General features: G+C 43.2%; 1 protein-coding gene across 1 annotated transcript; it reads left to right on the top strand.

Annotated features, from left to right (window-relative positions):
* Nucleotides 1-2921: 2921 nt before the first annotated feature.
* Nucleotides 2922-27063, top strand: VPS36 (vacuolar protein sorting 36 homolog). The gene is made up of 14 exons (XM_080928497.1): nt 2922-3049; nt 5970-6038; nt 9267-9337; nt 12814-12928; nt 13873-13962; nt 14837-14923; nt 17153-17185; nt 17273-17350; nt 17815-17949; nt 20388-20453; nt 22321-22385; nt 22912-22996; nt 23817-23893; nt 23976-27063. The coding sequence occupies exons 1-14, from the start codon at nt 2954-2956 to the stop codon at nt 24067-24069; spliced, it is 1161 nt and encodes a 386-aa protein (XP_080784623.1). The 5' UTR covers nt 2922-2953; the 3' UTR covers nt 24070-27063.
* The last annotated feature ends 795 nt before the right edge of the window (nt 27064-27858 follow it).

Here is a 27858-nt window from a genome sequence, read left to right as displayed (position 1 = left end):
TCACCTTGCCTACATCTGGAGTCAGCTCACACCTCAGCAGCTGGGAATGCTCTGAGGGGTTTTCTCAGATCCTCTGAGGTGAGAAGCTGAGCACATCTGATGACACTTCATATAGAAGGACGTGAAGGAAGCTTTGGCTTTCTGCCTGGCTGCCCTCCCTCCCATTGGCAAGTTCACCTCTCCTGCTGCTGAAGGCATCCCTTCCCTGTTATTAGAGCTTACTTCTTCAGAATTCCAGTGTAGACAGGACCAGCGGCTCTCTAAGAATCTTCCAGGACTTCAGCACCAGGTTGAGACGGCTGAGATGCAGCCTTATGGGCTGAACTATGACCAGATCTTGGGCTCTCTTTGGGAGACAGTTATTGTTGGACTACTTGGAGTACAGTCTGTAAGGCGCTCTAATAAATCATTGGAACAGTTATGTTCTTTAGAGAATCTTGACTAATCCAACTAGACGGTTAACCTGGAGGGACTGGGGAGATAGCTTGCCTTGCAAATATGAGGACCTAAGTTTTGCTGCTTAAAACCCAGTTAGTTTTATGTCTGTAAAATTCACTTTAATAGTTTTTTTAAGTGTCCATAGTTTTTTTTAAAGATTTATTTATTTTATTTCATATGAATACACTATAGCTGTCTTCAGACACACCAGAAGAGAGCATCGGATCCCATTACAGATGGTTGTGAGCCACCATGTGGTTGCTGGGAATTGAACTCAGGACCTCTGGAAGAGCAGTCAGTGCTCTTAACCTCTGAGCCATCTCTCCAGCCCCCTTAAGTGTCCATAGTTAAACAAACAAACAAACCTAGAATAAAACAATAAACCATGGAGCTCTCCATACACTGACGTAGTAAGATAACCTTTTGAGATTACTGTTTTCTCAACATGGCAATTTCTATGAAATTTCCAGATGTACCCATTCCAAGAACAGCTTTTTTTCTTTTTCCTTTTTATTTTTTTGAGATTATATTAAAATCACACGATTCTCCCTCCAAAATCCCTTCTCTGTCCCTCTTTGCTTGATTTTGGACATGCCCAAGTGTATGGTAAAAAGCCCACGAGATCCCAACCCTACACCCACCTGCTGCAATCATCCCACAGTGCTGGGAAGCAGGACAGAGTCTTCTCTAAAAGGTCAAATAAGACTTTGTTCAAAGCAGGCCATTGTCAACACAGCTGTCTATAAACTACACACATGTGATGGTTGCGATCAGCTTCTCCTGTGGGTACATGAAACAAGAAACGTGTTTGTGAGAGAACAGGGTGTGTCAGTCCCAAGGACACAATTATGAAGGTCTGGGAAAGAAAGCGACCCACAGGGGTGACCCTACAGAGACCCGGTAAGGTGGGTATTGAAAAGAATCTCACAGAATTCAGGAAGTAGGAGGCTCTGGCAAAACCATTCTGTGGAAGAGTATAACCGGGAGAAATTACAAGAACTAAATGAACAATATACACTTGGATAGAAGGTCCGATCTTGTTATTCTAAAGATGAACAAGATGCAAAAGGGTCTGGAGTAGGCAAGGCAGTCATGAAAGAGCACCAAGTCGGAGCAGGAACCTGGGTCTGTTTTCAAGACTTCAGAAACCATGATAACCCAGACAGAGTGCCATAAAGACAAACACTGGGACATGGTAGGTTTCAGAAAGGTGACCCTGCCTCAGCTAGCCAATTGACATTTACAGTTTCCAAAAACAACTTTGTGACACACAGCTGTGGTTACTGAACTTCGACACTCAAAACTTAACCTGATCTTCACCCCAACTTTATACAAAACAAAGCCTGCCAACCTCGAGATGAAACATACGCCCATATAATAAGGAAAGCTACAGAAGAAAATACAAGGAAAAATGCTTTGACTGGCAAAGACTCCTTTTTAAAAATTGTTCTTTATGTGTACGGGTACTTTGCCTGCAAGGATATCTGTTGTATGTATATCGGGCTGATCTGGAACACTCCCTTTGCCTACGCTCCCCAAGTGGTGGGATTAGGATTGCAGATGTGTAGTACCAGGCCTGGTTTAAAGAAAGAACTATGTAAATTTTTTACATTAGAATAATAATTAAAGCCTGAGCAGCAGTCAGGGATCCAGTGCACAGACACACATGCAGGCAAAACTCCCATACACATTGAAGGGTTAATGACCTAAAGGCTTCCATGTGGGCTGAGAAACTGCAGACAGAAAAGTTGACCAATCGCACCCGTGGGATGCCGGGATGGAGGAAGCCTCTGATAAGATCAGCAAGTCGACCTCAATGGAATCCATCACATTGACCTGCAGGGGAATAGACCCGCTGCTGGATTCTTCCATCCCGGAAGTTCCCCCTTTTCGTCCCTATACACCTCCCCCTGCACTATGTGAGCAGTCTCCAGTCCCTAGGAGAGACTGAAACCCTTCATTATCCGTAGTAAGAATACTTGGAGTTGGTTTATGCTTTCTTTCTGCGTCACCTCCTCTGTGTCACCTCCATCGATCTGGAACCAGGGCTCACTATTTTTTAAAGATAGGTGGGTAGGTGGGTGAGGTGCCTGCTGCGAAGCTTCATAACCTGACTTGGATCGCCAAGATCCACAGGGTCAAAGGAGCAGCTCTCATTAAGAGTCCTCTGACTCCCACAGGTTTGCACGTTCTCCGACTCACACACTCATAAAATAGATAGAACGTAATAAAAATTAGACTAAAACAAAAACCGGAGAAGAGGATGTTACATAACATACTGGTTACAGATATATTAAACACAATTCCTGCTGGTAACGCTTATTTGGGAAGGGAAGAAAAAAATGTCATTTACAGCTTGTAACAAGCAAGTCAACAGGGGAACAAGTGTGCACGCGAGTGGCCGTCGCCAGGGGGCGCACCCTCACGCCGCCTGCCCCACCCCCGCCGGCCACCAGGGGCGCCGCTCGCAGCCTGGGAGCACCGGCGAGCGGCAGAGGCCGGCCCGGTGGCGGCCATGGACCGCTTCGTGTGGACCAGCGGCCTCCTGGAGATCAATGAGACCCTAGTGATCCAGCAGCGCGGGGTGCGCGTCTACGACGGCGAGGAGAAGGTAGGGCGGAGACCGCCCCTTCCCGGGGGCCCTCGTGCTGGGCTGGGCCTCACCCTCGGCCCTGGGCCGCCGGCCTCGGCCCGCCGCTCCCGCTGCACAGTGGACGGCCGAGCCGGGGCGCGGGGGAGCGGAGGTCTCGGCTCGTCGGAGCCCGGGACAGCGCAGTTCCGCCTTGTGGCGAGAGCGCCACCGGAACGCTGTCCCCACCCTCCTGCGGGACCCGTGATGATTTGTTCTGGGCTGAGCCCGGGTCCCTCGCCCTAAAGGATTTCCGAAGGAGGCAGCAGGGTCCAGCCCCTTGGGGTTTTCTGTTTGCCTTATAATTACTTTAGGAAGTGGGCTTGAGGCTTCGTTTGTTCTATGAAGTAATGTAGTAAGCCCTGGCCTTGGAATGCAAGCTTAAATCCTAAGAGCCGGGCTCGCAAAGGGTGGGAGAAAACACCGAATCCAAGGCATTTGTACCTGGAAACCACAGGCCATCTTGTTCTGAATTAAATGTATGACCTGAAATCAGGAGTGGGAAAAGAGCTCGCGTCCCCGAAAGCACTTTTAGATTCCAGTTCTCACTTGCTGCATTCCAACTTCCTCGCTGCTATGGAAATAAAGCCTCCCTCTGTACTTTGATACACTTTTTCCTAGTCAGTGCTTACAGCTAACCCAGGTCCTCCGACTTAGGGTGTGGCCTGTGCTACTGTTTTTGAGGCAAACTCTTATCCGCGACTGCTTCAATAAAGTTTGATTTACTTTTTAAGTAAACTTAGATCGTTATGGGTTTTCGTAGTAAATATAAACCAGCCTAACTAGTGAGTCGGGTTGAGATAATAATCCACAGGAGACCCGAAAAGGGAACGATTGGACAATCTGTTCACGGCAGCAACAGCCTTTCACCTTTCCTCTTGCTCCTTGACACAATACATAATTTACCTTCTATTTTAAAATGATCCAAGACAGAAGCGAGTGAATCTCTGTGAGTTCCAGGCCAGCCTGGTCTCCAGAGTAAGTTGTAGAACAGCCAGGGCTACACAGAGAAAGCCTGTCTCAAAAAGCAGGGTAGGGGGATGGATGACACAAGGCTGGCAAAGTGGCTCAGTCAGGGAAGGCACCCGCCAACAGCAACCTGTTAGATCCCCAGGTCTCAGATGCTGGGAGAACCAACTCCTGAAAGTTGTCTCAACCTTTGGATGTGTGCCATATCCACATAGATGTGCACAGTAAACAGACAAAAACAAACATGTAAAAAATGTTCACGGTTTTATAGAATGATACTTGATAAGGCCCTTACTAGTTACTTATTTAATACATTTTTTTCCCAGTTTGAGAATTTCTTACATGCATATAGTGTACTGATCGAACTCCCTCCCCATCCATTCCTCCTCTATCCCCACTGTCACTGCTCCTCCTAATTTCATGGTCTCTGGTTTTTTTTAAACCCACTGAGTCCACTTAAGTGCTGCCAGTATGTGTATGATTGTGGGGCCATCTACTGGGGCTCTAGGGCTGTCCACCGGGGCTGCAGGGTTGTTCACTGTAGACTGTCCACTGGGGCTGTAGGCTGTCCCATCTACGAGAGCATGGGTGGCCTCTCAGAGGCCTGATCCTTGAAGAAAACTGACTCGCCCTCTACCAGAAGCAAGTTCAACTAGAAGATGATACCCAGCTTCATGGCTCCCCCCACTTTGATTTTTGTCTGGGTTATAACAAACGTTAAAACAAACATTCTTAACCACATCGTTTTAAACAGAAGAATTCTGTCCTTATTTGTAATGAACTGAATCCTTACTAAAAATCTTTCTTCATAAGTGTGTGGTATGAGATAGCCTTCAAATAGGTCGAGCCTTGTAACTTTAGAGATAACTAAACACGCCTGGAAATCATTCAAGCCAGCCTGGTTCTATGGCAAATTCTGCTCCCTGGTATTTAGAGAAATAATAACCTCCAGCAGGTAGATAGGTATGACTATGTATGTGTATGTATCACACAAACACACACACATACGTGCACACACACTCAACATCCTTTTCATGATTTCGAGACCGTCTTTTTATTTTTCGTTTTTGAAGGGAAGTAGAAAGAACAGGGTCTTACATGGCTCAAGCTGACCATGCCAGTGTCTGTGGTGCCGGGGACCCACCCCAGCTTCATGTATGCTAGACACTTTATCAACAGGTATATCCCCAGCCCACATTAGAGGTTTTAAAACAGTTCAACAGCTCTGAGGCGTGCCTTATTCAGTCGGGTTGTTATAATACTGCTCCCGACTTAAGCGCAGAGGCCTAGAACTTTCTTCCTCACAGTTCTGAGGTGGGAGTGTCCTAGGCAGATGCTGGGAGGCTGGGGCTTTGAGGCCCATCTTCTTGCCTTGCACACAGCTGTGTGCAGCTCAGCCTTCCCTGGTTTCCTGCCTGCAGAGACGGCTTGTATCTATACAGTGACTCTGCTCCAGCACTGGGTCCCTGTCCCTTGACCAAGCATAAGCACCTCCCAAAGACTCTAACTCAAAATACTGGCATAGTGGGGGGCAATAAACACACACACACAATCAGTAGGTATGCACATATGTTATATGTATGCATGTACATATATGAATTGAAATACAGTGTATATTTTTCAACTTTCTTTTTCTATTTTAAAAAGAAATCAGTCTAGAGACTTTTGGTTCTCTGTGTGCCTATCACACTTTGACTATTTTGAAATCTGGATGACGAGCCAGGAATGGGGGTGCATGCCTTTGACCCCTGCACCTGAGAATCAGATCTTATGATATATAGCTTATTTTATAAAGTATATAGCTTTGCTTTTTAATTTGTGATAATCCTTGTTCTACAATGTTTACTAATTCCATATTGAATGCTTACTGAGTAAGGAAATCTGGGTAATATGGAATGGTATTGATATTTTTGTAATGATCTTATCGTTTTAGATAAAATTTGATGCTGGGACTCTTCTCCTTAGTACACACCGGCTGATTTGGAGAGACCAGAAAAATAATGTAAGAGACTCTTTCAGCATCCGCTCTGGAATTTGTTTAGTTATCTGTGCAATGGGGGTGTGAATGGGCGGAGGGCTTGGTTTGACTTCTCCGAGTGCTTGCTTCCTCAGGGAATAACCACCTCAGCTGCCCCCATTCAAGAGTTTCAGTTTGTTTACTCTCCTTTGTTTTGTTCTGAGACAGGGTCTTACTCTCTAGCCTAGTCTGACATTGAACTTGCTGCGTATACCAGCTGGGCCTCAAAAGAGATCTATCTGCCTCTTCTCCTGAGTGCAGTGATGCTTAGCTCTTAGGCTTTCAAACACCAGTGAGTCGCTCTTACCGCTCGGTTCAGTGTAGGGGAGAGGAATCCTCTCATCAGCTGTGAGGAGCCGTAAAAAGATAGTAAGTACCGGATTCCTGCAAAGCAGGAGCATTCGGCTGCAGGGATTCGCCATCCTCTGTATCACTGAGGCAGGGACTCCTGACCCTGATTTTATAGCTCTTAGAGAGGGTGAAGTGTATGTGTACAGAGTGTATGTGTCTTCACTCCAAAGAGTTTTAACTTGAAAGCTGTCAGCAGAGTAAGATGTCTAGTCTAGAATCTCAAATAATCTTACCATTATTTTCCTAATCATTCCCCAGCTCTAGCTGCGTTACAGTGTTGAGTGCCTAAGTCAGTGCACCAGTGTGCCGTACCCATGGAGGACACAAGAGGTCTCTGATCTCTTGGAACTGGAGATAGATGATTGTGAGCTACCATGTGGGTGCTGGGAATTGAACCTGGGTCTCCTGGAAGAGAGCCAGTGCTCTTAACCACTGATCCATCTCTCCAGCTCCTCACCATGAGTGCTTAGTACCAAGATGAACTGTAAACTGTAGTGTATCCTTTGGAAGAGTGCCGTGGTAGTATTTTAGTCTGCTCTAAACTCCCCTGGGGGTGCACACACGTTTCTTCTCTCTACTGCCCAATGTTGTGGATTCTCAAGTAAAAGACACACACGCACCAGCCTTATTATTAATATGCAGCTCCATGGCTGGGCCACTCCCAGACTTCCATGTTGCTAATGCCTCCCTCTAATTACTTCAGAATTATTAATTACTTTTAATTAATTAGTTAATTATTACATTTATATTCCATCTTTGATACCTCAAACCCAAAAGGGGGGCCCCTTGGGGCTGTTGTTCCCCGACTCTTACATGGCTGCATGCTCTTGCTCCTCCAGCCTTCCTGCGCAGTCTTCCTGCTTCCCCATCATGGCAGTTCTAAATCCTTCTTCCATTGGTTTCCTTGATAGGGAAATCTGAAGTCCCACCTCTGTCTCCCTGCCCAGCCATTGGCCACCGGCACCCAGCTTAGGGCAGGGACCCTTAGAGACTCACAGACAGACGTGTAAATTCCTGTGTAATTTTGGAACCCAGTTAACATAATATAAGCAGTAAACCAAATCCACAACAGAAGAGTGTTAACTGTTGCAGTGTCTGGCTTCGTCCTTTAAGATCCACTTCTCCCCTCTTGAGGATGATACCACCCCCTTTGCATTCATTGGTCTGTTAATGTTATGTAAAGATTTTTAAATCATGTGCAGAAGGAAAATCTTTAGATGCTGATGAGATGCCCAGGAAACTAGATGTTGATTAATTTTTGTGTAACCTTTAAGTTACCATAGAAAGAGGCCATTTAGGCAGGGAGGGGGGAGGTTACAGGGAAGGGGGACATGATTGGTAAGATGTGTGCACATATGGAAATGTCACTGTGAAGACCCAGACCTGCAGAGCTACGGAGGACCTGGCCTCTGTCCCCAGACAGCCAGCCCATGGTAGCACTAGAGAACTCATGTTTGCGATTTTGGCCACTACACATGCACCATGGGCTGTTACATCCATGTACACGCATGCTTAAAAAGTGAAACCTACTAATATGTACAATTAAATGTTAACTAAAAAGAAGCCAGTTTTTAATTCTTAGACCTATTATATACCAGTCAGTATAATGATTTAAATTAAATTTAACTTTTTTTAAAACAAAGTTTTTGCCATGATGCCTTGCCTAACCTTGAACTCAAGAGGTCCCTTTTACTCCTTCAAGTACCTTGAATTATACGCACGTGCCACTAGAAGTGAACTTATATTGTAAATAACAAAGCTACATTAGTATTTTTCTCTTAAATGTATATACATGAGTTCATATCTACATAGCTAAAGGGAGGAAATTATAAAAAAAAAAAATTGGAAAACCACCCACATAAAATACATCCCTTAGAATTGTTCTGTTTTTGTTTTTCATATTAAAAAAAATTACCTCAAACCAGAAGTTTGAACAGTGCAAATGGTAAATTACTTTATCTTGGCTATAGATCATGTTTTACAAAAGAGATATTCAAAAATTGTTCTCGTAAATTTTACTTGAAAAAATATACCAACTACAAAAAAGCCAAAGGTAGCTATAATTGTTTTATTTTACATAAAAATGATATATTATTAGTTTATTTCTTTACATGTATGTACTCATGTGTATGTGCATGTACTTACATGTATGTGCACATGTATGAAGATGCCCAGGAAGGGCAGAAGAGTGCATTGGATTCCCTGGAACTAGACTGACAGGTGATCATCAGTTGCCTAGCATAGCTGTGGGGAGCTGAACTCTGGTCTTTTGCAAGAGATGCAAATGCTCTTAACTGCTAAGCCATGTCTGCAGCCCACTTACTTTTATTTTTTGAAACAAGTTATCACTGTGTAGCTCAGGCTGAAGCCTGTCGCCTTCTGTCTCAGATTCACAAGAACTGAGGCTAGAGATGTGTCACACCTTATCTATTACTACTGTGTGTGTGAGAGTGTGGGCATACCACTGTGCACACGAGGTTAACCAGCAGATGGTTAGCTTACACACTGGCTCTCTCTTCCACCTCATGAGTCCTAGGGACTGAACTCAAGTTTAACTAAACTTGGGGGCAGGCACCTCTACCCACTGAGCCATCTTGTCAGTCCTGCGCTTGCCTTTAAGACTCTTCTGATGTTTTCCCGTGCACCAAAATGCCAGCATGGAATTGTCTTTAAATTTTCCTGACATTGATTAAGGGGACTGGTGGTGCAGCTGTGGTAGAGCTCATGCCAGGTGTGTGCCTTGTCTCTTTAAGAATACAGCGCCGTTTTTCAGTACCTCAAAGGGCACAGCGCTCTAGCACGGCTGGACTCAATTCTCTGACGGTGTCACGCAGCTTTTTTTTTCTGTTGGTTTCCTCTTAGGAGTGCTGCATGGCAATCCCCCTGTCTCAGATTGTGTTCATCGAGGAGCAGGCGGCTGGAATTGGGAAGAGGTGAGGTCTAACAGTCTTCACACACAAAACCTTTTCCCGTCACAGCACTGGTCCGTAGGTCCTTTAAGGGTGTGTTTCCACCTTCTGTTCATTTTGAAGTCTGAATAAAGTAGTAAGACGTGCTGTACCCGCCTTGTGACATAATGAATAACAGGGCCCTGCTTTTCCCATGTGTGTTTGCACAAGCACACTTGACTCTGGTGTGTGTGCATTATTCCCATGTGTGTTTGCACAAGCACACTTGACTCTGGTGTGTGTGCATTATTCCCATGTGTGTTTGCACAAGCACACTTGACTCTGGTGTGTGTGCATTATTCCCATGTGTGTTTGCACAAGCACACTTGACTCTCGTGTGTGTGCATTATTCAGCATTTAAACCCAGGAACACCGTATCTGAGGGAAAGAACTGCTGTTGCTGATAACTTTTTGATAACCCCGTTCCCTTAGGATTATTATTCCTCGTTATGGATCTTAGGGTCAGAGCTGGGTAGGACTATGGTTGCTCCTTAGAATGTCACTTTCTGGAAGCTTGACCTCAGCGGGATCCCCCCCCCCCCCGTGTGTCTGAAGTGTGTGGTGTTCTCACCTCCCACCTCTGAGAGACTGTCAAGGGCAACAGCAGCAGCCTAGACTGTCTGAAGAGTCACCAGACAGCTCTGAGCAACCACTCAAAGCAGGGCTTCTCATGGCTGGTGTTGGGGTTTTTGTTAGATAGTCTGTGGCTCAGACATCGTACTGTTTTTTATCACCCCCTTCATTTTTATTTATCTTCTTCGATATCCCTGACTAAACCCTCCTCCCCTCCCCCTGTCTGTTTTCCCCTCACATCAGTAGCCTGTTATTCACATGCCTTCTCTGTTGCCCTTCCCTCATTGTGGCCCCCTTTGCTTTCCTGATTCCGCTCTTACCACAGATCCATGCTTGCACTAGAGAATCTGAAGAGCTTAAGAGCCCCAGATGAGAGAGGGCATGTGGCCCTTGTCTTTCTGGGTTTGAATTACTGCGACCAATATGATCTTTTCTACTTCCATCCACTTACCCGCAAAGCTCACGATTTCCTTTCTCTTTACAGCTAAAGAGTATTCCGCAGTGTGTGCGCCACATTTTAATGATCTCTTTGCTGGTTGAAGGACATTTAGGTTGTTTCCATTTCCCGGGTGTTATGGACAGAGCAGCAGTGAAGCATGAATAAGCAACTGTCTGTGGAGTAAGATGTCCAGACTTTGGAAATAAGTCAAGGAGTGATGTATCTGGGTCATATGTAGATTGGCTTTAGCTTCTTAAAGGGTTTTCCACATTGATTTCCACAGCGGCCGCACCACATTGCAACCCCGACGATAACGAATGAGGCTTTCCTTTTCCTGCATCAGCTCTACCATTGGTTGTCAGTTGTTTCGTTATCTTTGCCAGTCTGACCGGAGAGTTGTTTTGATTGCATTTCCCCAATTGCTAGGGAAAGTGAACATTTTGGGAGGATATTTCTTTTGAGAATCTCTGTTCAGAGCCCAAGTGTGTTTTTTGAATGGCTCATTTGTCATCAGAGGAAACACAGAGATAGATAGATGTGAGATAGATTCCTCATCAACGTATAGCTTATAGTGATTCGCTCTCATTCTGTGGGCTTCCTGTTCACTCGATTGATTCTTCTTCTTCTTCTTATTCTTCTCTTTATTTATTTGTTTGTTTGTTTGTTTGCCTTTTTGAGACAGGGTTTTTCTGCAGTCACCCTAGATATCTTGGAACTTTCTCTGTAGCTCAGGCTGGCCTCGAACTCAGAGACTCACCAGGCTCTGCCTCCTGAATCCTGGAATTAAAGATGTGTATCACCACTGCCTAATTCTTTAGCTGTTCAGAAACTTTCTAGTTACTAGTTGTTGGCCTTGATTCCTGAGCAAATAGAGCCTTACTCAGAAAGTCTTACTCCTTCACTACCCCCATGTCATGGAGGGCCGTGCCTGTGTTTCTTCTCGCAGTTGGTGTTTTACATTTAGGTCTTTGATCTGTTTGGAGCTAGTTTTCTAACAAGGCGGTGGGTACGGGTCTAATTCCATTCTGTTGTGTGTGGACACCCAGGTTCCCCAGCATTATTTGCTAAGGATGTTTTCTCCAACTTGGGGTTTTGTTTTTTTTTTGGGGTTTTCTGTCTGTTTTCATCTTTGTCAACTATGAAGTCTCTGAGGTCATGTGTGTTTGTGTTTGTACCTTCAGTTTTGCTCTGTTGCCTACATGTCTGTTTGGGGGCCAGTGCCGTAATTTCTTTATATTTATGGCTCTGTACAGATCTCCATGGTAGCCTCTCAGCCTCTCCTCTCTAGAAGCCTTTTCCTTCACTTTTTTTTTTTTTTTTTTTTTTTTTTACTATCTGGGGTCTTTTTTGGTTCCATTTGAAATTCAGGATAGTTTGGTGTTTTTGTTTTGCTTTCTGTTTCAGTGGATTTGGATTGGGATTTTGTTGAATCTGTAGATAGCTTTTGGTTAGATGGTCATTTTCACAGTTTTAATTCTACCAGTCCATGGACATGGGGTGCCTTTCCTTATTCTAATGTCTAGATGTGGGTGTTGAGGCAGGGTGCATGGAAGGGAGGATCAGGTGGACTAGGCTGGACCACAGTGAGACAGGCCTGGGAGTATATTTAATGTACTGAAAGTGATGCTACTCACAAGCATGATAGAAGCTCGTCTCCCTAGGTCCGCCATACTTTGAAAATTGTTTTTAACTGTCAGGTCTTCTAGGTCATTGCTGCCTGGGTGGTACTTTCCAACAAAACAACACTGGAGAATGTTAGCTTTGGATGGGTTTTTACAAAATATCAACCAGCCTGTTTGACAGATAACTTTTCACATGTTGTTTTTAAGTAGGCAGAATGCTTTGGTAGAAATCATTGCACTTCCATAAACTCAGGAGATGGCTGTGTAGGTGGGAAGCCTAGCCATAAGCCACTCAAAATGCCAAGAACTTACTTTGAATTCATGTCTAAAAACCATACTTTGGTTTCATTTATATAACCAATAACATTTAGTTCATATCTTTTTTTTTTTTTTAATGTATGGAGGAAGAGGCAGGAGCAGATGCAGAGGAAATAGGGGGTGCTGCCTACTGCCTTTCTCCTGATGCCTTCCTTGCTCAGCCTGCTTTTTGTTGTTGTTCATATCTTATGAGTTTTATTTTTATAGGCTTTAATGATCCTGATTATAAATTAGAAAAGAATGTCTTTTAGGAAATTCAGTGTTTTTATATAAAATATAAAAGAAGCTTAAAATACAGTACTTGTAGCGGCTCACACTTTTAATCTGCATGTGGAAGCCAAGGCAGGTGGATTTCTGTGTTGGAGGTTGACTACAGGCAAGGTCCAGGTTTGCCAGAGCTGCACAGTGAGATCCTACCTAAAACAACACATAAGTAAGCAAGTAAATGAAACGTTATAAAAACATAATTCGTGATTTTAAAATGATCAACATATTTTCTCTTTTATTAGCGCCAAGATTGTGGTTCATCTGCATCCAGCTCCTTCTAACAAAGAGCCCGGTCCATTCCAGAGCAGTAAGAACTCCTACATCAAACTCTCTTTCAAAGAACATGGCCAGATTGAGGTAAGCGTCCATGGGTACAGCTGAATTTGAAAGTCTGTGTTGTACGTTAACATGGCAGAAGACAGTATTATGAGGCATACCAGGTTAGCCACCAGCGGACAGCTGCTGTTGGTTAGCTCCATACAAAGGATGATCAGGTAGGAGGCCCCAGTATCAGGGTTCACAGGACCTAGTTAGGAAGGTGCTGGACACTTGTTCATAAGGCAAACGCACCTAACCCTTGTGCTGTCTTCTGCAACTCACTGAGTGTCCTCACAGAGCAGCTTCAAAGCCAGTTGATGTGACTTTGCCAAAGGTGTTTTCATTGTACTGGGAAAATATATTTGATTTTTTTTTTTTTTTTTTTTTTTTTTTTTTTTTTTTTTTTTGAGCTTAGCCACATTTTGTCCCTGATTTTGGTTTTGTTTTATGTTGTTTTGTTTTGTTTTTTTTTTTTTGAAACAGTATAATGTGACTCCTAGTGACCTTGAATTTGTTACATAATTGAGGGTAACCTAGAACTGACCCACCCAGGATTTTAGGTGTGTGCTTCTGCATCTGTCTTGTCCCTAAATTCTACTTTATATTCTCTGCTGCTTTTCTGGGAAAATGGTTGAAAGTGTTCCACATGTGTAGGATTGATTAAAGTGAGGGCCTTCACATTAGTAACACCTATGTGTGGGGAAAGAACTCCGCTCTATGTAGAAGGCCAGCTCTTGTGTGCATGGTGCATGTGTGTGCGTGCGTGTGTGTGTGTGTGTGTGTGTGTGTGTGTGTGTGTGTTGATTTCTTTGTGCTTTCTGAAGCTGATCCTTGAAGCCAACTTTTGACTTCCTTTGGTGTGTAAGGTCTGGTCAGTCTGGTCTTGTCACTGATGCCTGGACAGAGCCGTGCGGTGGAGGGATGTTTGTAGGATGTGTGATGGCTGCCCCTGACTCACTCAAGTGTTTGCATCTGCACTGCAGTTTTACAGACGTTTATCAGAGGAAATGACGCAGAGAAGATGGGAGACAGTACCAGTTTCCCAGTCACTACAGACAAATAAGGGGCCCCAGGTATGTTTTAGAAGCTCTTTGTAAATGGAGTACCTTCCGTTTTTGTTTGTGTTCTTAAGACAGGGTGGCCTAGAACTTGTGCACAGCCCAGCTGGCCTCAGTCCTGAGGGGGGGTCCTCCTCCCTCAGCCTCCCACGTGCTGGGGTTGAGTGTGAGACACCAGGCTCAGCTGGTTCAGTGTTTGCATCTCGGTACCTTTGTGCACCGTAAGAAGACTCTGGCCATGTGCTGGCGCACACCTTTAGTCCTAGTGTTTGGGAGGCAAAGGCTGGCAGGTCTGAGTTCAAGGCCAGTCAGGTCTACATGGTGACTTCAGTACAGCCAGGACTTCATAAAGAGATCTTGTCACACACACATACACACACACACACACACACACACACACAAAGAGGAGGAGGAACTATCTATGATCACAAAGTTTTTAAAAACAAAACAGTAGAGTTCTAATTGTAAGAAAAAAATTTTTTTCTAAAAATTAGTCTGAATGAATCACCCAACTGTGGACAGGCATTCAGGGGTGAGGATAGCCTAAGAGCGTGCCAACTAGGAGACTTTAGCTACAGTTGTTTATATATTTGATAAATTCATAAGTATCTGATAAATGATAGATATCCAAGGAATAAAAAATGAATAAGAAATTTAATCATACCTAAAATACAGAGAAGTCATGCACGCCGTCGATCATACATTTATTTTTTTTTCTTTAATATGCAAGCAGGAAGAAACAAGTATTTTTAAAGGAAGCAAGATGCCGCTTCCTTTGTGGGTTCTTTCCCGCCTTTGAAAACTCAGTGTAGTTAAAAAGGGTTTGTTTCCTTCCCCTCTTGTTATGTTTTATGAGCTCCTTATTTCTCCTATTGTTTTTTTCCCCCAGCCAGGAAGAGTAAGAGCTGTTGGAATTGTAGGCATTGAAAGGAAACTTGAAGAAAAAAGAAAAGAAACTGACAAAAACATTTCTGAGGTAATCCTTAAACATCCTCCTACAGCTTTGACTGGTTCCATCCCATAATTTAGAATATATTTAGCTTGCCTAAGGCTCTGTAGTGACCCCTTTCCTACAGTGGATCTACCTCAGCTTCTCTGGTTTAAACATTGTTTTCCCTCTGCAGTCACACTTACAGAGAGGGTTGGGAATGGTGATGTGTTTCCTAGTCTTTGATTTCCTTTTTCTGAAGGTTGTTGAGATGCTCAAAATAAAGTTCTTAATTTACAAAATAAATTATTCCATTTCAAGAAGTAAATTATTTCCATTTTCATGGGTTCTCACACATGAATTCTGCACAGAAATCATACTCTGTACAGAGCCTGATCTATGTAGGAAACAGTTGTTACCCACACTGTGGACTACCTGAGGAGCTGTGGCTACTCTGGGAGTACACTGGCTAGACAGGCAAACTGTAGTATTGACAACAAACACCTTGTGAAGAGAGAATTCTGAATAGGAGGGACCCATGGCATGGCCCATAATGTCTCGGGGGTCAAAAAAGACTTGTTACCAACAGGAAGACCAGAAAGTTGAGTAGGTGTTGGCATCACCAGGTAGACAGGCCCAGTACCAAGACAGAAAACTCAGCCATGGAATGAATAAATGGCCAGAGCAGAGGCTGCAGCCACTGCAGACCAGCACACAGGTTTCTGTGCCTTCAGCCAGGTCCCCTTTCCACACGATTGAAATGGAGATTTGTGGTGTGAAGTAGAACGCTCCATAAACCAGAGCACATAATAATAGGATGGGCCTGCACATCTCTCTGACTTAACTTTTTATTTTACATGCCTACCCACACTTTTTATAGTTTGCTGATTCTATAGTTTATAATGATAATAGAAATGAAAGCAAGGAACCTTTTGTTTGTGCTTTGTAATTAAAACGTTTTATAGCCAGTTCTTTTAAGGCACTGTGATATTTATTTTTCTTTTTATTGATTATAACTGGTAAAGGAGGTATTCTGTGAGTACTCAGAATTTTAGTTTATTTCTTCTATGAAAATACACAATGGTAATTTCTTATACTGTTCTTACTTATACAAGTAAAATAAAAATATGAACAGTTCGTGTAGTTCATGTAAAAATCCAAGATTGCACCATGCATCTTTGTTCTAGTTTTGAAAACTAGGTTGGTGTGTGATTTAAATGTAAGAATTGACTCAGTTTCATAGCTGGTGCTAGGAGCCTCCCACAAAGGGCTTCCTGCATCTGCTGGCCCTTGCTGATAAGAACCCAGTGTCTAAGCCTTTGTTTATCTGAGGAAATTCCTGTGAGGTGTGTGCACGTTCCTTTTGTTTTCAGTGTTAGCTTAGTGAGCTGCCTATAAGGATCTTACACGACTATTCTTACACTATTCTTTGAGCAAAAGAAAAAAAAACTTTGCAGGTGGGGCTCTGTGTGTCCGAGCACTGTGTGGATTGAGTTTTCAGTTAACTATAAGCTCTTATTTGGTTTTCAAAAAAAAAAAAAAAAAAAACACCATAGGTATCCATGCACATCACTTAGTTGAGAAATGCTGTGGTTGTTTTCAGTAACCTTAAGCAATTTATTAGAAACATATCTGATTTGGTTTGAAGAAACCCCGAGAGTAGACCCTGCTGAGGTAGTTTTGTTGACTCTGTCTGGGGTGGGCGGGGGGAGGGGCACTTGTATGTTTCTTGTGCCGTGGACACTAAATGCAAAACTGTGTCATGGTTTAACATTCGGAGGCCAAGGCTCAGTCAAGTCATACCTGCATTTCAACCAAAATAATTATGTCCAAAAATAAAAACTAGAAAGTACCCCTGCAGCGGGGCATTGTCATCTTAGCCTGCAAAGCTTTTAGTCTCGTAGCAAGAAAAGAAAGAACCAAAACAGTGACTTTTTTACTCAATGTGAGTCTGTGTCCTTGTGTGTGTGTTATCCATGGCCCAACCCAGGACCTCACAGATGCCAGAAAATTGTCCTATCACTGAAGCACACCCCAGATTCAGATTTTCTCGTGTGTCCAAGAGCAGTAAATAATAATCTATAAAGAAATTGGTTGCAGTTTGAGGGCATTTACAGTTTCTTAAAGTAGGTTTTTTTTTTTTAATGAGGTAAATGTGTTGCTTATACAGTTAATAATAAATTGATATTTGTAAGAAAAATTTATGTTTGTATCGTTTCTTTAAAACATCTCAATTCCTTAAAATGATTGCATCACAAACCCCATTTCTCATTTCAGGCCTTTGAAGACCTGAGCAAACTGATGGTCAAGGTATGTGTCATGTATCTACTCACACTCAGTTGTGACAATCCCAGGTGTATATTTTCTCAGAAAGTTCTTCCTCTTATTTCTATCCAGGCTAAGGAAATGGTGGAGTTATCAAAATCAATCGCCAATAAGATTAAAGAGAAGCAGGGTGATGTCACAGAAGATGAGGTGAGGGAGCTTGTCTTATCTTCGCAGGGTGAAACACCAGATAGAACGCAGTGATGTCCTTGAGGTTGACCAGTTCTCCCCCTCTCCCACTGAGCTATGTCTGTGACTTCTCAGCTTGCTGCCTTCCAAAAATGTTATTATTACATTGATTGATTGAATGACTGATTGATTGATTGATTGATTGATTGGTGCAAGCTGTGGTTCAGCATGTATGTAGTGGTCAGAGAACAACTTGCAAGAATTGGTTCTCCCAATTTCACTGTGGAGGGCCTGGGAATTGGGTTCAGGTGTTCAGGTTTGGTGGCAAGCACAGCTGCCTAATGTCAGTGACTCGGCTTCGTTAGTGCAATGTTTTTATTCCTATCCAGAGAAATAACTGAGCCACACTGAGCTTGTGAGGAATCTCGAATGTTTGAGGAGAGACTAGTTTCACAGTCTACTGATGCATTTCTCCTCTCTTATAGACCATCAGGTTTAAGTCGTACTTGCTGAGTATGGGAATAGCCAACCCAGTTACCAGAGAAACCTATGGCTCAGGCACACAGTACCACATGCAACTGGCCAAACAGCTGGCTGGAATACTGCAGGCACCTTTAGAGGTAGGTAAAGCCAAGCCCCAGCATATGTTCAGAACTGTGCTAAGTTATTTTTATGTCATCAGAATCTCAAGAGCCGGTTTTTCATGGTGTGGTTAACATTAAATGACATGTTTTCTTTTTCTTCCAGGAATATTAAATTAGGTTAGTATACTTATTAATTAGCTTTTGACTCATAATCTTCAAAATAGCTTTCAGTTTCCATTTCAGATGTTTGTATGCTTTTAAAGTCTGTTTGATAAGAAGTTTTTCCTGTTTTTAAAAGATCTTTTTCTGTATAAATAAGTGTCTCTCTAGACTATCTTGTTTGTTTTTTGAGACATGGTCTCATTTTGTAGCCCAGGCTAGCCTTGAACTCATCACCCTCCTACCTCTGACTCTCTAAGGGCTGGGACTGTAAACATGAACCACTATATCTGACCATATCTGTTTTTTTTTTTTTTAAAGAACAGGATCTTTCTCCATAGTCCTGGCTGTCATGGCACTCATTCTATAGACCAGGCTAGCCTTGAGAGACCTGCCCCTGTAGACCAGGCTGGCCTTGAGAGATCTGCCCCTGTAGACCAGGCTGGCCTTGAGAGACCTGCCCCTGTAGACCAGGCTGGCCTTGAGAGACCTGCCCCTGTAGACCAGGCTGGCCTTGAGAGATCTGCCCCTGTAGACCAGGCTGGCCTTGAGAGATCTGCCCCTGTAGACCAGGCTGGCCTTGAGAGACCTGCCCACCTCCTGAGAGCTGAGGTTAAAGGCTTGCTCCATTGAGCTTGGCTCCATATCTAGTCTGCTGATAGCTGTGCAGTTTGCTTTGTTTGAGAGGTGTTTTAAATATATGCCAAATAACTCACACAGCAGATCCCTGTGTGCCCACTGTCACCAAGGAATCCTCCTCTCTGAATTACTTTAAAGTAGATCCCAGGTCATCATATATGTAGATACTCTAATACCCATAGTGATAGAGCAATCCTCTAAACACAGCTACAGGACCAGGTCTCACTTAGACACTAAAAACCCACGTGGCAAGGCCTGGGCGGTGTACACATTTGTTTTTTCACTTGCTTTCTCACATCCAGATTCTTTCACTTGCTTCACTGTTTCTCCAATTTCTTCTCTCTCTTTTATTCTCCTTTTACTTTCTTCTTCTTTTCTTTTTTTTTCTTTTTTCTTTCTTCTCTCTCTCTCTCTCTCTCTCTCTCTCTCTCTCTCTCTCTCTCTTTTTTGGTTGTTTTTGGTTTGGTTTTAGTTTTTTGTACTGATGGCCAAATACCAACACCAAGATCCTGTATATCCTAGGCAAAAACGATTTGCCTAAGTTGTACCCCCAGCCTCAAGTTCTTATTTTATCTTAATTCCTACTTCTTTCTGGAAAAAAAAAAAAGAAAAGAAAAGAAAAAAACTTGTAGCTGATCCTACAAAGTATAGCGTGACTGACTATGTAGTATTAACATGTTTGCCATTCTATCTGTTCCCTGTAAACTATTATAAGTATAAACTTCATGACAATATTTAATCGGGGATACTATACATTTCAATCAATAGGTATGTACTATCTATATTTTTATATGTATTCACATAAATATTCAGTGAGAGATAAAATGGATGTATAGATAGATAGATAGATAGATAGATAGATAGATAGATAGATAGGTAGGTAGCAGCCATTGACAGTCATTACTAGATATATTATTCATTGGGGTTTATAAAATCATGGTATCACTTAATTCTATACTTTCTTCCTTTACTAAGTTAAACGAATTAAAACATTAAATATTAAATTTTGTTAGCATTTAACAACACTTCCTCTGAGAGCCTTCAAGCCACCAGTACCCACCTGGCCACCTGGCCCCCAGTACCTTCTGCTTTCTTCTCAGCTCTCATGCTGAAGAATCAGAGAGGTTCTCCAAGACTCTGTCATGGTCTCCGTGTTCTTGCCCATGATGGGGTGGCTCCAGGTTTATCTACCTGTGCTGGTCACCGACTGGTGTCCACACATCTGAGCATTGTCAGAGGCTTGTTTCTTCTCTGTCTCATGTGGCTCTGCCTCATCCCACTGTTCCTCACCTAGCCAGTGTCATGCTTGTTGAAGCTTACCCAGGAGTGACACCTGTGGCCACCATTACTCTGGCCTCTTGGGTGCTTTCAGAGCTTATTGTTTGGCTATGGTGGCAACACACATGGCCCCTAAGTTCCCAGATCTTTCTTGATCTGAATTATATGTCTGCAGCCAGAAAGACTAAGTACACCTTTTGAAACATGGTATACTTCCCTTCTTTTCACTTAAATGATATTAAAATCCTTGCATAGAATTTGGAATACTGCAAAGTATGTCAATAGGCTCTGAGTGTATAAATAGAGCTTTTTAAAGTAAAGCAGTGTTCTAATTTGTGATTTCACTTAGGTTGGGATCTTGTTAAGAGCTAAACTCTCGTTCTCTCCTACTTAATCAGGAGCGCGGCGGAATAATGTCACTCACAGAGGTGTACTGCTTAGTGAACCGAGCCCGAGGAATGGAGGTAAGAAGGGAATAGTTAGATGATCTTTTTGCTAGAAGATCACTCCCCTCTCTAGGGGGTACACACTGAGGAAGGGTGCAAACGGCAAAGCTGTTTTCAGAAGCAAAGTGGTGAGAAAAAAGGTTGGCCTGGGGTCCAAGAAGTAGATTCTGTTCCTGGATTTGCCGTGACTTCCGAGCGGCCTTGTGTGTTGCTCGAGCTCAGCTGGACTCGGATTTCTTTATAGACGGGGCAGAGGCAAAGTGGCCTCACTCCCTTGGCTGTGTGTCACTCAGAGCTGTCCTTCAGATCCCTTTGCCAACTCACAGCTGATGTGTTGGCCTGTAGGACTCTGGTGCTCTTGGTGCCCCGCAGTCCAGTGCAGACGTGTGTAAGCAGTCACTTCATGACTCATGGATGTCTTTCCAACCCTCTCCCAAGTCCCATTGGGCAGCTGTCGTCACGTCCCCAGACACAGGATTGTCCATCAGCACATGCCACCTGTTTCTTCACTTACCCTCAGTGACTTGGTGACACAGCTACTTTTACTGTCCTCACCTTGAAGATAATTGGGGGATGAGGAAATTAAGGTGTAAATAATTTGGTTGAGGTCACCTGGAGACAGCAGTTTGACCAGTATTGTCCTTAGCGGCTGGCTCTGGAGCCATCCCCTGTGACTCTGTGCTTGTGTCTGCCACAGTGCTTATTTATTAAGGCTATGTCATCTAAATAAAGGCCACTGGGAGCTACATGTAATTGTTGTGATTACAGTATGAAGATAAATACACTGAGGTCAGCATCCATGTCAAAAAGGCTTTGTTTTTATTTTTTATTACAGAACAGGAGAGTGAGCCCAGAGCCTTCCCATGCTAGGCAAGGGTTCTCCTGCTCAGCTACACTCCCAGCCCCTTTTCCTTTCTGATTTTTATGTGGGTCCTAGAAATTGTGAAGTCCTACAGTGGCCTGCGTGTCTGTGTTGGACGGTGCTCCTGCAGTGGAGTCTTTGGCTTCTTAGTTTATCCTTTTTGACTTATGCATCAGTTACCTACAGTACTAGATGAATAACAGTCTCTTTTACTTTCTAAAACAGTTTTTAATTTTTATTATTAAAAATAACTTTGAAAGGGCTGGAGAGAGATGGCTCAGTGGTTAAGAGCACTGACTGCTCTTCCAGAGGTCCTGAGTTCAAATCCCAGCACCCACATGGTGGCTCACAACCATCTGTAATGGGATCTGATGCCCTCTTCTGGTGTGTTTGACAGCTACAGTGTACTCATAGAAATTAAATAAATAAAAAATCACATACCAAAATTAACCAGACCCAAAGTCTATACACTTCAATGAGCTCCTTTATAGTTGGAATTAGCATTCAAAATGAAAGCTATGAGGCTTCACATTAAATGTTAATTTTCAGTATCAAGGATATTTTATATACACGTATCCACCATCAAAACCAAAAATCCCATGGCAGAACTGTAACTAGAAAAAGTTACCTTGTTATCATTTGTGTCCATCACCTGTTTCCTCATCCCTTAGATTAGCCTCTCTCGCTCTTTCCTCCTGTTATATGGTACCCACATGTACACTCACACACTCTCTCTCTCTCTCACACACTCACACACACACACACACACACACCAACGTTCCATTATCCTCTCGTCTGTTGATGGACAAGTAGGTAGGTTGAGTCCAGTTCTTTGCTACAGTGAATAAAGCAGCACCAAACCGTCGAGTGTCCCAGGGAGGGTGTGCAGATCCCTGGTTAGATTCTCAGGGATGAAGGCTGTGTCATATGTCACTGAGTTTTTACCTGTTCTAGTAATTATTACAGTTATATAGGACCACTCTATTGATTTTCAGTGTTAATTGGATTTCTTTTCCTCATTAGCTGCTCTCACCAGAAGATTTAGTGAATGCGTGCAAGATGCTGGAGGCACTGAAATTGCCTGTCAGGTAAAGGGATCCTCATGGAAGTTTGCTGACTACATGTTTCCCCACAGAGCAGACCCGAGAGTCTACCCACGCTTACCACTGTGCATGGCAAGCCAAAAAGATGACCTCTTGAGGTTATGCTGTCTGTGACCTGAGTTTACCTGTACCACAAGCGTCTACTGTCCTCTTCCCTTCATCCTATCAGGATGGGTGTGTCCTGGGATAGATCAGATTCACACCTTGTGATTTCTAAGAGGAAATTCAGGAACCTTCAGAGGTGCACATGTCCAATTCTGAATCGCATGTTCTCCTCCTCTCCTAATATCTCCCCAAGCCAGAAAAAACTTATGTTGATTGTAGCCCATTCTTTTATTGTCTGTTAATTCTGGAATTCTTTAATTCTGTTACGGTTACGTGGCTCATTATGGCTTAAACACTGTGTGATTGTCCTCAGACCCAGCCATAAAATAAAGTAGAGCGTGGTTTGCATGTCCTTCGTGGCTGAACATCCTGGATGGTCCACCCCTTGTTCTCACTTGTTTTCCAGGCTCCGGGTTTTTGACAGTGGTGTCATGGTAATTGAGCTTCAAACTCACAAGGAGGAGGAAATGGTGGCCTCAGCCCTGGAGACAGTACGTGAATCCCGTTTCCTTCAGCCCTTAGAGCTTGTCACAAAGATCCAAATGCATAGCAACTTGAGGAGCAGGATTTACTGTTGAGTTTACCTTTGCTAAAATGTCACTCACAGGCTTAATGGCTTGTGATTGATAATGATGTGTTCATTTAATCGGCATCCTTAGTCAAAGGTTTTGAAGTTTTTGTTTCTCTAAACATCTTTTTTTTAAATTGCTGTTGAGATAGATTCCTCTCTCATACAATACATCCCCACCACAGTTTCCCCTCCCTCCTCTCCTCTCAGGTCCCCCTCCTCTCCTCCTCCCCAGGTCCACTCCCCCTGATTCACTTCAGGAAAGAGCAGGCATCCAAGACACAGCCACCAAAGGTGCCTGCTTTCTTGTTGATGCTCAGCACTGGGAGCAGGCTCTCTAGTCACATTCTTTCCTGGACTAGTGGTTAAGAACACTTGCTCTCTCAGAGAACCTAGAGTCAGTTCCCAGAACCCTCATGGTAATTCACAACCATCCGTAACTCCAACTCTAGGAGATCTGACTCCCTCATCTGGTCTTTAAAGGCACCAGGCAAGATGTGGTGTGCCTCCAATGCGGGCAAAAGACTCTTACACATAAAAATAAGTGTAGAAATTGTAGAAATAAAGAGGTTTGGTTTTTTTAGTGGCTATTTGGGTTTTAGAAGAAAACACAGTGAAGCATTTCCTGTGCGTGCTGACTGTATATTCTTCTGAGCGTACTAGGCTAATCATGGCTGCTTTGTTTTGCTTGCTTGTTTGTTCATTTGGGGTTTGTTTTGTTTTCTGTTATGTGTTGCTACTAGGTTTCAGAAAGAGGATCCTTAACATCAGAAGAGTTTGCCAAGCTTGTGGGGATGTCTGTCCTCCTGGCTAAGGAAAGGTCAGTAAGCCCTTACCCCTCGCCATGGTGTTATGTGCTTCTGAACAGGCAGATCACTGTGGGGTTTTTCCTTTGTTCCTAGGCTGCTTCTTGCAGAGAAGATGGGCCACCTTTGCCGAGATGACTCAGTGGAAGGCTTGCGGTTTTACCCCAATTTATTTATGACACAAAACTAAGAATTTTGTACCTGAAATACTTTTCGTCAATATGTTTGCATTATGCCAAGGTCTCATGACATTGAACTAAGAGATAAACTCAAACCAAGAATTTGTTAGAACTTCACAGTATAATGTAAAACTCTTAATCTCTCCCAAAATGTGGTCTCGGAAGCTTACATTTAGGGTACGTATAGGAAAATACAGAAGAATGAATACAGATATGCATTTAAAGTCATGCTACAATTGTGTTGTGTGGAACTCCTGAGAAGAACTTGAAACGTGGTGGATATTAATTTCCTGAACGGAGGTCCTTGTGGGATGAAGAAGTGATATTGCATCTTTCACCTTGACTTAACCTCACCAAATTGTAAATGTTTTCCTCTGCATCTAATGTGCCCATCCTTGGGGCACGCATGGACAAAGTAAAGGCTACCCTGACGCTTAAGAACCGACAGCACTGAAATAAAAAAATCCAGCTGCAGAAAGCCGTACCAGGCTCTTCCTTGGGGGCACTGGAAGCAGACTTAGGCGTGCCTCCACCAGATGAAATGAAATACCTTTGGAAAAGAGAGGGCTGGGCCCAGCTTCCGTGGAGAGCACCCTCCTAGGATGCAGAGGCCTTGGGCTTCAGACCTACCACCCACATAATGGGGAAGGAGGGAGTAAGAAAATGTTATGCATTTACTCCTCAGGTTCTTCCTAGCTTTTAAGTGATAATTTCATGATGGGCATCTTTAAAGCCTGCAGCAGTATCATTTTGTTTATGAAATGAAGATTTTGAAACTGAATTACAGAGCAGTATAGACACGCCCAGAGTTGTAATCACAGGTGGGGGAGTTGGAAAGTTCTGGTTCCGGAAGGGCATGAACTGTGTAGGACCTTAGGAACTCTTATGTGGAAGCTAAGGGTGTGAAATGGGAAATGGAAAAGTTAGCAGATCTCCTTCTTCCTCTCACAAGACATCAGCTAGAAAGTCACTCCTATCATAGGCCAGCCACATTCCTTTCTTCTATGCCCTTCATGTTACCCGTTGTGTAGAGAAAGCCCCTGACTAAAAGTATTGCTGATAACAAAACCTGGCCAGTACCACCTCCAGGTTGCCTTACTTGGTATGTATAGCATGATGACATTACCTCAAACTTGGAGCCTGTAGGACAGAGGCTGAGCTGGAGGTAGACAGGCAGTGATAGTGTGGCCTGGGAACCACAGGAAGGCATTCTCTGGGAGCTTGAGGACTCTGGATGAGGTGGAGATACTTCCCTGTGGAGAAGTACCAGGGAGCTCCACCTGGACACCGTCCTGGAAAGTGACTGCCTTTGCCTCTGTCCTCCAGAATCATGACACCTCTGTGGTCAAGGCTGCCTTCTCAGTGTAGGTTTTCCAGTCTGTCACCAATTGTGGTGACATCAGATCCCCCAATCACCTCATTGTTTATCTCAGGGTTACTTTACAGTTAATTCAGTATTGGCTACCCAGATCTAGGGGTTGGGTAGACCATTGTCAGTTTATTAGTGTGTCTCGGTTCTCTCTGGGATGCACATAGTCTATCACATGGCCCTGATGGACATTCACACACACACATACACACACACGATCACACATGCATGCACACACACACACACGCCCACTCACCTTGTAAAGACTAAGGTTCTTAAAATCCACAGGTCACTGATAACCTGTTTTAGCACTTGGATTGGTTGTAAGGTTGTTGGGTTGTAGGGGCTGCTGGATGTAGCTCTAATGGTTTGGGTTTACCACAACAAACATACTACATCTGTTTATTCAGTGTGATAGCAGATTAACAAACCCAGCACTCTGATCTGTAGGATGTGACTAAGAGATGAAGTGACATGAACATACTTTGAAAAAGTCACATTGATTTAAGAAAAAAAAAAGAGCATTGTTCGGGGTTTATTGTTGTTGGTTTTAAATCACTGTTCCCAGACCTTGTTTTTCCTCCTGGCTTTTCTTGCCCGGTGTGTCTCTTTGGTCCTTTGGTAGCAGCTGTGTTTAAATACAAACCAATCAAGCCCTGGTGCACAAATGTCCTGCTCTTGGTGCTCGTCACTGTAATTTTTGTTTTCCTGACTTTGCTCTTTGGAGCATGAGTATGTAAGTTTATAATAATGAATAGTTTAGTCACTGTCAAGAAAATTAATTTTCATTGTACAACTGAAGGCTATTTTCAGGTTTAGATGATTCGTGTTGGTGTACATATAGTAAAATTACTGTAAAGTTTTAAACTGATTTTCTTAACTTGATGTTCTTCTTAAAGTTTCTGTAAAACACATGAAAATGATAAATGCTTAGTCACACTAAGCCAATATGGGAATTTTTCTGTTTTATAATTAAGCATTGCTTTTTGGTTGTTTTTGAGATTTTAAACCTTAGTTACCTTTAAAAATGGGGAATGAGTTATGAGATTTTTTATAACTTGATTCAGACTTCACTGTGGACCAACTGTGTGTGTGCATTCACGTGGCCGTGTTACCTTACGTTTCTAGTTACTAGACCAGGCCGACCAGGACGTGTGATTGTCATTTCCAGAGCCAAACACTTAAAATGGTTATTGTTTGCCCAACAATCCCTGCATCTTATTTCAGGACAATGGACTCTCGGCTTGTTAGGTGGCTAGGCTTTGAAAACTTTGCCTAATGTCAAAATCAAGCATACTCAGAATGACTGAAAAGGTCTCTTAAATTGCCAATAGACTTGCCTCTATGGTCTCACAGTGTGGGTCCTGGGAAGTGCTATGTAGGTATGAATTTATTATGCACACAGTAAACACAGCATATGATGATATGCATGCCAACAGTGGGCTTTTAACAGCACTTACACGGTTTAGATGTGTCTGGTGCCCTTTTGGGGCAATAGCTGTAGTTGGACTTATGTAAATCTGTTGTCAGTCCTCACCTTTATGATAGGCCCTGAGGGCAAGCCTAACAAAACGGGTTTTTCCAACTTGTTCATGCGTATATTCCGGAGTCAGGACAAGGTTTGGCGCACAGTAAGCATTCAACAAATATTTACTGAATAAATGATCTTAATATATATAATTGTGTGTGTAATATACATTTATATTTATATATTCATTCCATCTAGTTCAAAAGACTTATTTTTTATAATTTATAATTTTTATATAAGAAACTCTGAGAAGGTGACCTCCTTAGGGAAACCACCACAGAAGCAACACTGAAGGTGGAGATTGCAGGCATGCACTATCAGGCCGGGTTTAAGGAACCTTCTCATTTTTTGTAATTTTTAAAATTATTTTTATTAGTTCTGTGAGAATGTCATACAATGCATTTCAATCATGATCACCTCTTCTTCTGATCCCAGTTCCAACCCTCCTCTTTCCCTGCCTTCTCTCTCTCTCTTTAAAACCAATTGAGTACAGTTTCTGTGCCTCATGTACTCCTGGATGTGTAGCCCTGGCTGAAGGGTGATTCACCTAACAGGGGCTGGAACCTTAAAGAACACTGACTCTCCTCCCAGCAGCTATAGATTGCCGGGGGTGGGACTAGATGCCCAACTTCCATTCCCATGCTGTGTTTTGGGCTGGCTCGAACTTGTGCATATCTTGTGCATATGGTCTCAACTGATGTGAATCCATATGTTCAACTGCCTTCCTATATGCAGGGAACATGATCTCCTTATATTCATCCCATGCCTCTGGCTCTTACAGTCCTTCGGCCCCCTTCTGCTATGACCCTGTAACCCCGGAAGGAGGGGATATGATGTGAATGTCATGTAGAGACTGAGAATTCCAGTCCCCTACTCTCTGCACCCTGAGCAGTCATGGTTCTC

Source organism: Micromys minutus (genome assembly GCF_963924665.1).
Source record: "Micromys minutus genome assembly, chromosome: 14".
Lineage (NCBI taxonomy): Eukaryota > Metazoa > Chordata > Mammalia > Rodentia > Muridae > Micromys > Micromys minutus.
Note: the sequence above shows the minus strand (reverse complement) of the source record. Positions and strands in the feature narration are given on the sequence as shown.

Bases quoted from the DNA above. Each gene is read 5' to 3' on its own strand.
- VPS36 (XM_080928497.1), top strand. From the start codon at position 2,954: ATGGACCGCTTCGTGTGGACCAGCGGCCTCCTGGAGATCAATGAGACC. The intron at 13,963-14,836 runs GTATGTTTTAGA...TTTTTCCCCCAG, and splicing joins AGACAAATAAGGGGCCCCAG to CCAGGAAGAGTAAGAGCTGT. The intron at 17,950-20,387 runs GTAGGTAAAGCC...CTACTTAATCAG, and splicing joins TACTGCAGGCACCTTTAGAG to GAGCGCGGCGGAATAATGTC.